A 12,851-nucleotide genomic window follows, 5' to 3' on the forward strand; every position below is an offset into this window, starting at 1 on the left:
CGCACACACACCAGGACCTAAAGGGTCACTTGGCTCCAGAGGCCAGAATGAAGGCCAGTGAGAAAAGTGGTTCCACTTGGCTCACTCAGAGTTAAGGTTTTCTTCCCAGCCTTGGAATGACTTGTGTTGGATAGTAGTGAATTGGTATCCATGGTATTATTTGCAGAGAAACTGGGCTATCATTTTAGGGCAGATGGTGAAGCGAAGCCTGGCATGCTGCAGTCACTGGGGTCACAAAGAGTTGGACCCAACTTAGTGACTGAACAACAGGGGATAATTCACAGGGAAGGAACTGGAGCTCATGACCTCTGTGGGACTTTCCTACATTGTTATCTATGTTAGTCTACCAACGTCTTTCTTATATTTGTTGACCCACCATTTCCCCAGAACACTGGGCATCGCTGTGACCCCAGGGTTATTGTCATCAAAGACCATCATCTTGCCAGATGAATTCCTGGAAGCTGCAGGATCACCAGCTGCAAGAAGCACATTTTTCAAAAAAGGATTGAACCAAGAAGGGCCAGATTCTGGCTCTCTCTTGATTGTACCAGCCAGAGAAAAGCAGCAGATGGAATGTATTTTGTGCTGCAAATTTCTCCCACACTTGTCTAGCCAACCCACAGACCAGTGTGTGTAAACAGGAAGATGAGCCCTCATCTTGCTAAGCAACACTGGTGAATGAGAAAGGAATCTAATGGCTCTTGCCATCTCCAGTCGAAACCAGATGGACCTTTTCTCCCCTCCCCCACTTCTCTTAAGAGAGGAAGAAGTCTTAATCTCCAGTAATACCTTTAGTCTGTCTGAAGGATTGATTCTTCCAAAGCACTCCAGAACTCCAGGAATTTGACCCAGGAGGGATTAAGTGACTAAAACCAAATTTACTTTTTAACATGATGCATTTAATCCTGTATTAAACACGCAGCCCACCACTGTTGAAAAGATGCTCCAGCTTAAAAATGATGATGACTAAATGGGGGGCTCCTCAAACAAAATTCAGACTGTGAGGATAAGGCGAGCGCCCAAGAGGCGGGTACCACAGGTATTCCTGCTTTGGCAGTTTTCACTAGTGAGGAAAGGACAGTCTGATCCAGCTCTCTCTCACTGGATGCTGTACTCAGTCGCTTAGTCATGTCTGACTCTTTGCAGCCCCATGGACTGTAGCCCGCCACACTCCTCTGTCTATGGAATTTTCCAGGCAAGAATACTGGAGTGGGTTTCCATTCCCTATTCCTGGATCTTCCCGACCCAGGGGTTGAATCCACATCTCTTGCATCTCCTAAACTGGCAAGCAGATTCTTTACCACCAGGGCCACCTGGAGTAGGATAGAAGGGGGTTCTGTGTCCAAGGACAGGGAATGATAGTCTCCAAACTGCAGCACTGAGTTGCATCCCTAGAGTCAAGGGGTGACCAAGTTAAGTCCCACAGTGGATTTGCAACAATGTGCTGCAGTGTTTAGGACACTTCATGAATCTCAAGAGGACAGAGAAAAGCCTTCATTTTAAGGCTTCATCCTTCCTGGCCACTACTGGGTAATCAAGGGCAAATTCTCTGATTGACCTGTTTGAATTTTCTCTGAGAAAGTCAATCCCTGGACCTTTCTGACTCTGTTGGGTACTTCATGGACCCTCTAGATGTCCCTGGGGTTGGAAGACCCTCCCTCCCTACATGAACGGAAACACACTCCAACTGTGGCTGGTTAGGTTGCTTTATTTGCAGACTCAAGTTTGCTACATAAATCCACTGCATGGTCCAACACACGTATACTTGGCATAAAAGAAAGAACAATACAAAAATACAACTCTTGATAATAAATGAAATTGCCTTCAGCTCATGCCAGTTTATCCCAGTGGGAATGCCCATGTTTAAGATCAAAATAGGAGGAAATTTGAAATGAGGAGGCATGGAGGGCTCAACCAGTACCACTGCCTCTGTAAGATCCTGGGTTTTCTTGGCTGTATGGTCATTTTTTCCACCTTCAGACCTGGTCACTTCCTCCTCTATGAAGGGGAAGAGAACCTCCCCAGGTTATGGAAGAACCTCCAGAAGGAGCAGGAGCAGGGATTACACACAGTCAGAATCAAGTATAGACTTAGAACCCCACTTCCTTAGGGCACATCCAGCCTGGGCTATCAGCCTCTGGATGCCTCTGAAGAGAGGGTTAAGAAACTCAGGGTGGATCTGTCTCTGGGAGAGGGGAAGAGAGACACAAGGAGAGACTGAAGATGTTCTCTGTGGTCCCTCTTCAGCAGATTCCAGAAATGTCCCACTGATACCAGTTTCTATCTTCCTATCCCTGGTCCCTCCCCAGGCTTGAGCCCACCAAGATCCTTGGCTGTAAGAGCTCAGATTCCGGGTCTCTAAGGGAAGTCAGAACTGGTGCTGGTCCACTCCAGGAAATCTAAAGGGCTAGCATTTCTGAAAGGTGGGCAGGTCCCTGGAGTAGCAAGATGCTCTTCTGGTCCTTGGTATATTCCTCAGGCAGAAGCTTAACAAGACTGGGTGGGAAGCTTCAGGAGAGATGAGCCCTGTAACCAGTCTACTAGGACAAAACAAGAGACATGTAGCCAGTGGGCCATCCCGTCACTCTCCAGGTGGCTGAGGGGAACACTTGGGCAGAGGAGTGGAGATGGAGGACCAAGGAGGCAAGACAAGCCCAGGGCTTTTTCCTCTCTTTGTCACAGGGGCTATTTAAACCACAGTGGAGCTTCACCCCAGCCCTTTGGGGTAAAAGATGCCAGAGAATTCATCTCTTGTGTTTGTTTTGCTCCATCTAAGAACTCGGGGAGAATGCCATGCTCTTCTCAAAGACTGCTAGGCACTCCAGTCTGTGTATGTGGCGGCAAACACTATCTGCAGTCCGATGACCTTAGTTAGCCTTAGTGTCTTGGAGCAGAGCTGTCATGGAGACCCTGGCATTTTAACCACGGACACACATGCACACACAGAGCCCCAGACTTCTGGGTCTCGTATACTTTGGGGCAGATAGCAACAGAAGTTGAATTGGGAGGAATCTGTCAGGAATTCAGTTGAACACACTGCTTTAGGCCTCTGACCTGACACTTGAACTTCAGTGCTGACTTTAAAGGATCACAGACATCACCTGCCAGAGCCCCACGGAGCCCTAGGATTTGTGCATTAGTGCTGGGGCTTGGAGAATCTGCTCAAATCTCCTTGCTGGTGAAAACTGTGAGTTGCCTGGATCTGGGGTCTCTCCTCTGCCTGTCTCTCCCCCACTGTCCCGCCACACACACGCTCAGTGCCTCAACCCCTCCCCACATTCCTTCTCCCCATCCAACCTCCACGGGGTGGGGCTCAAGTGGTAAGGATGACAGCACACATTCCCGCGTCATCTTCTCAGGTAACACCAGGGCATTTGGACAAGGGTCACCTCTGGCACTGGAAGGCCCTGGCAGGTGAGCACCTGGGTGCCTGCCTCCTCTCCCAGGCCCCTCGCTCCACGTCCTCACACTCTGTCCCCTCACGAGCTTCTCTGAAAACCTCCTGGAGGTGAGTCTTCTTCCCACCAGCAGCCCAGCTGGCAGCAGATGACCCCCATGTGCTGTCGGTGCTTATCCCCACACTCAGCTAGCAGCCCCGTCAGACTCAGCAGTCACAGCAGGCTCCCTGGAAATCAGAGAGGTCCTGTTATGGCCCAGACCTAGGGGCCCGCGGCCCCAGCCCATCGTCTCCTCCAGCAGCAAGAGGCAGCTGCCTTGGCCAAAGGGGCAGCAGCCATGGAGCAGGCTCAGGCCTTGCTCTGCCCTGCATGTGGGTGATGGGGTGACCCGGCTAGGACAGCCCGCCTGCAGGGGACCCTCCCACTCCAGGCGGGTGGGGGGTCTGGAAGGCCGGGTGGAGCCTTGTCAGGACCTCGGGATCCTCGCTCTTCCCGGAGGCCTCAGGGGCGCCCAGCGGGTAGGCCTCCCGGGCCCGGCCGGTCCTGGCACAGGTGAGGAAGGCCAGGCAGGCCCCGCGGAGGCGGGCCAGGTCCCTGTGCGTGGTCTCGCTGACGAAGCAGTAGAGCACGGGGTCGGCCACGCAGTTGAAGCTGGTGAGGAGCAGGGAGAAGTGGTAGGCATTGAAGATGCCCTTGGCGAAGTCGCAGCTGGACTCCCAGAGGCTGCGCACCAGCAGCAGCACGTGGTAGGGCAGGAAGCAGGCCAGGAAGATGACCACGGTGCTGAGCACTAGCCGCTGGATCTGGTCCTTGCGGCTCTTCTGGGTCCCGTGGCTGCGGCGCACAGCTCGCAGGATGCCCCGGTAGGAGGCCAGCAGCAGGCAGATGGGGAAGAGGAAGCCCACCAGGAAGCGGTAGTAGTTGATGCCGCGCTGGCGCGGCTCCAGCGGATAATGCTCGAAGCAGACACGGTGCCGGTCGGCGTCTTCCACCACCTCCTCGTGCATGAGGAAGTAGATGCTGGTCAGCAGCTCCTTGGCCCAGATGAGCGCACTGACGCCCATGGCGGCCTTCAAGGTGCGGAACTGGTGGAAGCGGAAGGGGTGGGCCACGGCCAGGTAGCGGTCGATGGAGATGCAGCAGAGGAAGCCCACGCTGATGTAGATGTTCTCGTAGAGCAGGATCCCGCACACCTGGCAGGACAGGTCATCGTGGGACCAGTGGTCGTGCTGCAGCACGTACTGCAGCCAGAAGGGGAGGGAGCAGATGTAGAAGAGGTCGGCCACCGTCAGGTTGCACAGGTACACGCCCAGCTCGTTCCGGGCCTTAATCTGCAGGTAGCCGTAGTAGAGGGACAGGCAGTTGGCCGGGAAGCCCACCACCAGCACCATGACGTAGACCACCGGGGCCAGCGTCTGGTGGATGGTGTGGTCGATGTCACAGTTCATCGAGGTGTTGTCTGCCGTGATGTTCCCCATCTTCGGGCCTGCCGGGGCCTCACCCCCCATATGCTCAGGAAGACGCCAGTCTCTCTATGGCCATCTTGCTTCTAGGATGTGGTTCAAGCTGCGGCGAAGGCTTGGCCTCACTGGTGATGCGTAAGCCCCTGAAAGTCAAAGGCAGAAAGGCTTAGGATAATAGAAGCTAACATTTATATAGCACCTACCGTGTGTCAGGCACTGCTCCAAGTGCCTCACTTAATTTTTTTCCCTAATGATTATCTTGATGCACACAGTCTTAACATCAATTCCTTTGATATTTTTTTGCTTGTTCTGAAAAGGACACATTCATCCAAATTCCATTCAAGCATTCTTTTTCCTATTAAAAGGTACTTCTCTTTGAGATAGGCGATATTGTCATTTCTGTGCAAAACAAAACACAACTCATACTTTGTTTAGTGAGGAGCTATTTGGGCATCATATGCAGATAAAGAGTAAACCTTAGGACAGTATAACCTAGACAGTGCTTGAAATAACAGTCGTCCTACTGAGCTTCAATAATGGTGACAGAACAAGCGTTAGCCAGGCAGAGAAAAAAGAAACTCAAGCTGACAGCTCATTCGTGTCGCTGGATCCATCGCTCATTTCAGGGCAGAAGGCAGTTGAGTGGTCATGCTTGTGCCTTTCACATTGGTGTAGAGCCTCAAAATTTAGAAGATGACCCAGCCCACGAACTCCAGCTCAGCTGCACTGAATATACAGAATGCACAGACCAAGACACCGACATGCGGTTTCTGTCTCCCCATCCTCCTTCCCTGGCCTCCTGTCCCTTATTTATTTTCCTGGTCCCTCAGTCCAGCAAGCAAGGCCTGGAGCTCTTGTGAACACCATCCCATCCCGAGCTGGCTCTCCAAGGTGAAGATCAAATTCAACCCACAAAACAGCACAGGCCCCAGACACTCTCTTCTGCCAACATTCAGCACCATCCACATGTTTCCTTCTTGCTCACAGGAATGTACCAGATCAGTCAACACTGAGGCCACAGCCCGTCCTGGGAGCTTCTTCAGACAGCACAAAAGAGACCCAACTTTGTTCACATCCTGCTGTGCAGTGACAGACTTTATTTTCTTGGGCTCCCAAATCGCTGCAGATGGTGACAGCAGCCATGAAATTAAAAGACGCTTGCTCCTTGGAAGAAAAGCTATGACCAGCCTAGACAGCATATTAAAAAGCAGAGACACTACTTTCCGACAAAGGTCAGTCTAGTCAAAGCTATGGTTTTTCCAGTAGTCATGTATGGTTGTGAGTTGAACCATAAAGACAGCTGAGTGCTGAAGAATTGAGGCTTTTGAACTGTGGTGTTGGAGGGGACTCTTCAGAGTCCCTTGGACTGCAGGGAGATCAAACCAGTCAATCTGAAAGGAAATCAGTCCTGAATAGTCAGAGGAAGGACTGATGCTGAAGCTGAAGCTCCAATACTTTGGTCACCTGAGGTGAAGAATTGACTAACTCATTGGAAAAGACCCTAATGCTGGGAAAGATTGAAGGCAGGAAGAGAAAAGAACAACAGAGGATAAGATGTTTGGATGGCATCACCGACGCGATGGACATGAGTTTGAGCAAGCTCCGGGAGTTGGTGATGGACAGGGAAGCCTGGAGTGCCGCAGTCCATGGGGTGACAAAGAGTCGGACACAACTGAGCAACTGAACTGAACTACTGTGCTCTGGCAAGAAAACAGGCCAAGCTTCCCACAGGGCAGTGCTACTTCTCCTCCATGGAATCAGGAACCCAGTACAGGGCACAAGGCATCGAGACATGAGCACCAGGCTAGAGTCAGCAGCTCACAGGCTGTGCAAGTCTTTACCCTTCCTTAGCTTCAGTTTCCTCATCTATAAAATGGGGATAAAGACACTTGCCCTCAGGGTCAAGATCAGGGCCACATAAGATATGTCAAAACACATGGCATTCTTTCTCCAGAGGCAAAGAAGCAGAATAAAAGATGATCGTCTTACTTGCAGTAGTGAAAAGTTCATATTGTTGAGAATTTAACTAAGAAAATGCTATTGCTGGGCTTCCCTAGTGGTCCAGTGGTTGAGAAACTGCCTGCCAATGCATGGGACACAAGTTCAACCCGTGGTCTGGGGAGATCCCACATGCTGCAGGGCAACTGAGCCCTTGCACCACAACTACTGAGCCTGCGGCCTAGAACCCATTCTCCACAACAAGAGAGGTCACCGCAATGAGAAGCCCGTGCACCACAGTGCAGAGCAGCCCCCGCTTGCTGCAGCTAGAGAAAGCTGAGCACAGCAATGAAGATGCAGAGCAACCCAAAACACAACAATTTAAAAAAGAGAATAAAAGAAAATGCTGTTGCTATATATACAAATGCATTTGAACAAGAGAGAATAAAAAAATTTTGTTGTAGGCCTACCTTATAGATTGGGCTTCCCTGGTGGCTCAGCTGGTAAAGAATCTGCCTGCAATGCAGCCGACCTGGGTTTGATCCCTGGGTTGGGATGATCCCTTGGGAAAAAGGCTACCCATGCCAGTAGTCTGGCCTGAAGAATTCCTTGGACTGCAGAGTCCATTCGGTCAAAAAGAGTCAGACACAAAGACTGAGCGACTTTCACTTTCACTTTACCGTTTAGATTAATATACCAGAATGAAAAGCCTGCGCAGTTCTATCGATTTAAGACTCCTGGCTCAGACGAAAAACATCACTGTGTCTAAATCAACCTTGTTGTTGTTCATAATCATCCTCCCAAGGAGATTTTTTAGACATAGTTTTTTTCCTAATCACCTGCCCCCCATGGTGCATAAACAGATATTCTTATGTATAGAATATCTGTTTTTGCACCATGGCCTTTTGGAGGGTGACAGATGACTAAATAAGATTATTTTCACCCCACCGAAGAACCAATCTTCCCCCACCCTCCTGAGAATGTATGGTCTATACGGCTGCAAATTCCAAGTGAACAGAGTCTGCATCAAGCTGTTTTGTAGTTTTAGCAGATCAGTCTTGCCCTTTGCTCTCTCTTCACCATACATAGTCAAGCTGGGACTCACGGACCAGGAAGGAAACCCCTGCTACAACTGACAATGTCTCATCACCCTCCCTCCTGTGGGCTCCTAACTGGCCTGTGGGCACCGGAGCCAGGGCTCAGCCTGAAAACTGACAGAGCCTGCTAGGAAGGGTCTCAGAGATATCCCAGCCCAGCAGTTCCAGTCCTGGGGCTCATGGAGGATAAACTTGAGGGGTTCCCCTGAAATCACATGCTCCATCTTGCAAATATTTAAGTATGTGCATTTTTCCTGGAAAAGGGTCCCATAGCATTCATAAGTCTCTAAAACAGACAAGAGATGGATCCAACCCAAAGCTGCACCCTCTTACCTGGATTCCCTGTGGCTCTCTCTGTGGCCAAGCCACCCCCACTCCTGTGCTTAAGTCACTCAGTCGTGTCTGACTCTTTGCGATCCCATGGACTGTAGCCCACCAGGCTCCACTGTTCTTGGGGATTCTCCAGGCAAGAACACTGGAATGGGTTGCCATGCCCTCCTCCAGGGTATCTTCCCAAACCAGGGAACGAACCAGGTCTCCTGCATTGAAGGCAGATTCTTTACCATCTGAGCCACCAGGGAACATCAAGAATACTGGAGTGGGTAGCCTATCCCTTCTCCAGGGGAATCTTCCTGACCCAGGAATAGAACCCAGGTCTCTTGCATTGAAGGCAGATTCTTTACCAGCTGAGCTACCAGGGAAGCTAAATCCCAGCATTCTCATTTTTCCCTGACCATTATTCCCCGGGGCAGCCACAGGGATCTTTCCAAAATCCAAACTGCATCCTCCTCTTCCTTGTTTAAAACCCACTGAGACAGTTTCACAGTGAGTTATCACATCCCCAGAAAACCCCCCAAACTCCTACAAGGCCCAGTGTGATCCGACCCCAGCTCCTCCTACCTTCCCGCCACCAACATGATGGCCAGCTTTCTGTGCCCTGGTCACCTGGCCTTGCTCCAGTTGCTCCAGGAGTGCAACTGCCCACCCCTCCCCTCCCCTCCTAGGGCAGGGCTGGCTCCTTTGCTGCCAGTTCTCAGCTTAAACACCACCGCTTTGTAGGCCCTCCCTGACCATCCCATTTGAGGGGCCCCCTCCCCCAGCACCATCGCTCCTTCCTAGGTGCCGGCTCTGCAGAGTCCCCATCAGTATCTGAGATTTGTTTGTTTGCTTGTCTGCTTGTTGCCGATCTGTCTCCTCCACGAGGATGCATTGGGTTGGCTAAAAAGTTCATTTGTTTTTTTCCGTAAGATGGTGCAGAAGAACCCAAATGAACTTTATGGCCAATTCAATAAATTCCAAGAGGGCCGTGTGCACCTTGAACAGTGCCTGGTGCATCACAGGCACTCCTGAGGACTTCTGGAAGGAATAAGTGGGTGCCACCTCCCCACCTTACAGATGAGGAAACAGAGGTTCAAACAGGGAAGTGATGAGCCCAAAGCCAGCCTGACAAAGGAAGTATGGGCATTTAGAATCCAGTCTTCTTGTTCCAAGCCCCTACCTCCCGCCACAACCAGTCCCCACCTAGCCTTGACCCCAAGCTTTCAGTCCCAGAAAATGAGGACCCACCTCTCCAACCTTTCAAGGATAGAGGCCTGGATTTCAGTGATGGTGGTGGAGGGAGGTGCTTCTTGGTGCCATTTTCAGTTGTGGTTTAATATACATGATGGAAGCTTCCCTGGTGGTTCAGATAGTAAAGAACCTGTCTGCAATGCAGGAGACCCAGGTTCAATCCCTGGGTGGGGAAGATCCCTGGAGAAGCGAATGGCTACCCACTCCAGTATTCTTGCCTGGAGAATTCCATGAACAGGAGGAGCCTGGAGGGCTACAGACCATGGGTGGCAGAGAGTTGGACATCACTGAGTGACTAATACTTTCACTCTCATACATAATATAAAATTTATCTTGTTAACCATTTTTAATGTACAATTCAGTGGTAATTAAGTACACTTAAACTGTCATGCAACCATAACCACCATCCACCTCCAGAACTTTTTCAGTTTCCCCAGCCGAAAATCTGTTCCCGTTAAACTCTAACTCCCCATCCTCCATTCACGCAGGCCATGGCAAACACCAGTCCACGGCAAACACCAGTCTACTGTCTGTCTCTGTGAATTTGACCACTCTAGATACCTCATGTACTTCCCTGGTGGCTCAGACGGTAAGCTGAGTGATACAGCATTTGTCTTTTTGTGTCTTATTTCACTTAGCATCATGTCTCCAAGATGTATCCATGTTGTAGAATGTTATCAGAAGCTCCTTCCTTTTTAAGGTATAATAATAGTCCATCATACATATATACTGCCTTTTATTTTTCCATTTGTCAGTGGACATTTGGGCGACTTCTACCTTCTGGCGATCATGAATAGCACTACTCTGAACATGTCAGGTCAGGAAGCAACAGTTAGAACTGGACATGGAACAACAGACTGGTTCCAAATAGGAGTACGTCAAGCCTGTATATTGTCACCCTGCTTATTTAACTTCTATGCAGAGTACATATGAGAAATGCTGGGCTGGAAGAAGCACAAGCTGGAATCAAGATTGCCCGGAGAAATATCAATAACCTCAGATATGCAGATGACACCACCCTTATGGCAGAAAGTGAAGAGCTAAAAAGCCTCTTGATGAAAGTGAAAGAGGAGAGAGAAAAAGTTGGCTCAACATTCAGAAAACGAAGATCATGGCATCCGGTCCCATCACTTCACGGGAAATAGATGGGGAAACAGTGGAAACAGTGTCAGACTTTATTTTGGGGGGCTCTAAAATCACTGCAGATGGTGATTGCAGCCATGAAATTAAAGATGCTCACTCCTTGGAAGGAAAGTTATGACCAACCTAGATAGCATATTAAAAAGCAGAGACATTAGTCTGCCAACAAAGGTTCGTCTAGTCAAGGCTATGGTTTTTCCAGCGGTCATGTATGGATGTGAGAGTTGGACTGTGAAGAAAGCTGAGTGCCAAAGAATTGATGCTTTTGAACTGTGGTGTTGGAGAAGACTCTTGAGAGTCCCTTGGACTGCAAGGAGATCCAACCAGTCCATCCTAAAGGAGACCAGTCCTGGGTGTTCATTGGAAGGACAGATGCTGAGGCTGAAACTCCAATACTTTGGCCACCTCATGCGAAGAGTTGACTCATTGGAAAAGACCCTGATGCTGGGAGAGATTGGGGGCAGGAGGAGAAGGGGACGACAGAGGATGAGATGGCTGGATGGCATCACTGACTTGATGGACGTGAGTTTGGGTGGACTCCGGGAGTTGGTGATGGACAGGGAGGCCTGGCATGCTGCAGTTCATGGGGTCGCAAAGAGTCGGACACGACTGAGCCGCTGAACTGAACTGAACATGGGTATACTACTTGAGTCCCTGCTTTCAGTTTTTTTGGGTATAGATCCAGAAGTGGAAACACTGGATCATATGGTAGTTCTATTTTTAATTTTTTGAGGAACTGCATTCTGTTTTTCCACAGTGGCTACACCATTTTACATTCCCACCGACAGTGCAGGGATGTTTTCTTGGTTTTTGCTTTTCATGTTTTGGTTTATATGTTTTGATGGTGAGATTCGGGGCAAAGGGGAAGCTGAGGACTGTGACCTCTAAACGTTGCACAGTCCCATGAGTCAAAATTTGGCTTCACTCCTCCTCTTCTTGCTAGCTCTCCTGTCCCTGACTCCCAGGCCCACACCTGAGGGTCCAAATGGTTCACCTGGCTCAAACGTGAGGAAGTCCCTGAGCGGTCCCCAGGGACACCGGCCCGGGATGTCCATTTCTCTGAATTTATCTGAGGTTCTCCACAGTTCACACAAAACTACCCTCAGGAAGATAAAAATTCATTCATCAGCACAGGCTCCCAGGCACCCACAAATATGGGCAAAAGAAACCAAGTGGAAAACACGTCCTGTCTGGTCTCAGGAATTTGTTGAGAATCACCTGGCCGAAGCCTATTGTTTGCAGGTGGTGAGTGTATGCATGTGTGGGACAGGCTGGGGTGACCATTGATAAGTTCCTATTTCCTAGGACAACAACAAGCAAATTCTGGCAACCAAAGTCAGAAACATTCAAGTCTGCAGAGCTACAGACGATGCTTAAGTGAAAGCACCTCCTATGTCCACTTTGGAGCCAAAAGAGGTTTAGGGGTATTCTAGAGCAGTTGTTCTTAAACTTAGGTACACCCGAGTCATCTGGAGGATCTGTTGAAACAGATCACAGAGCCCCACCTTCATAGTTCCTGACTCAGTGGGTCAGAGGCAGGGCTCGAGAACCGGCAGCCACCCGCCAGGTGGTGCTAGTGCTGCAGGGCCAGGGGCCACACTCTGAGAAGCAAAGCATCCACAGGTCTAGAGGCTCCGGAGGTTCACTCCTGGCTGAGTGCCATCCATGAGTTCCCAGGTCAAAGGACAGAATGGCTGGAAGGGGAACTTAAGACCCAGCAGAACTCGGTGGGCAGAACCACGACGCAGCCCTTGGGAGGTTAGCAGCCTGACTCAGGCCCTCAAGACAAGTGAGTGCGTCTCTTCGGTAATCACACTCGGTGTTTGCCAGATCTCCCACAGTTGACAGAGCATTTCACATCTGCTCTCCTGTCCCATGTTTGCAATAGCCCTACTGTTCCCCCATTTTAGGGACGAGGAAACTGAGGCCCAGAGGGATACAGTGGCTTGTCCAACAGTCTGGTACCTCCTGGTTTCATTCCACAAGTATCTCTGGAGCATTGGTTCACGGCCTCAGACTGGATATGGGGGACTTAGAGATAAAGAAGAAGAAATGGCTCCCACCCTCAGGGAGCCTCTGATCTTGAAAGGCAGGAACAAATCAGCACCACTCAAGGTCCCGTGTGGCGGGTGCTGGGGGCATCCCTCCCACTCACACTTAAAGCTGACTTGTTCTTTTCACTACACACACACACACACACACACACACACACCACACACTACCTCCTCCATGGTTTCGACCCCCCA

The 12,851-nt window shown here is 50.2% G+C and overlaps 1 protein-coding gene across 4 annotated transcripts in view; it reads right to left on the reverse strand.

Annotated features, from left to right (window-relative positions):
• GPR68 (G protein-coupled receptor 68) overlaps window positions 1,689-12,851 on the reverse strand; it is a 37,753-nt gene continuing 26,590 nt past the window's right edge. For 3 of the 4 annotated variants that reach the window (XM_018066127.1, XM_018066128.1, XM_018066126.1), the window contains exon 2: window positions 1,689-5,004. In XM_018066127.1, coding sequence (XP_017921616.1) covers window positions 3,791-4,906 — 1,116 coding nt within the window. In that variant the 5' untranslated portion in view covers window positions 4,907-5,004 and the 3' untranslated portion in view covers window positions 1,689-3,790. Of the gene's footprint in view, window positions 5,005-8,229; window positions 8,309-12,851 lie in introns of those variants that run through there. The other variant, XM_018066129.1, reaches the window with a different exon arrangement.

This window comes from Capra hircus, chromosome 21, assembly GCF_001704415.2.
Source record: "Capra hircus breed San Clemente chromosome 21, ASM170441v1, whole genome shotgun sequence".
In the NCBI taxonomy this organism is placed as follows: domain Eukaryota; kingdom Metazoa; phylum Chordata; class Mammalia; order Artiodactyla; family Bovidae; genus Capra; species Capra hircus.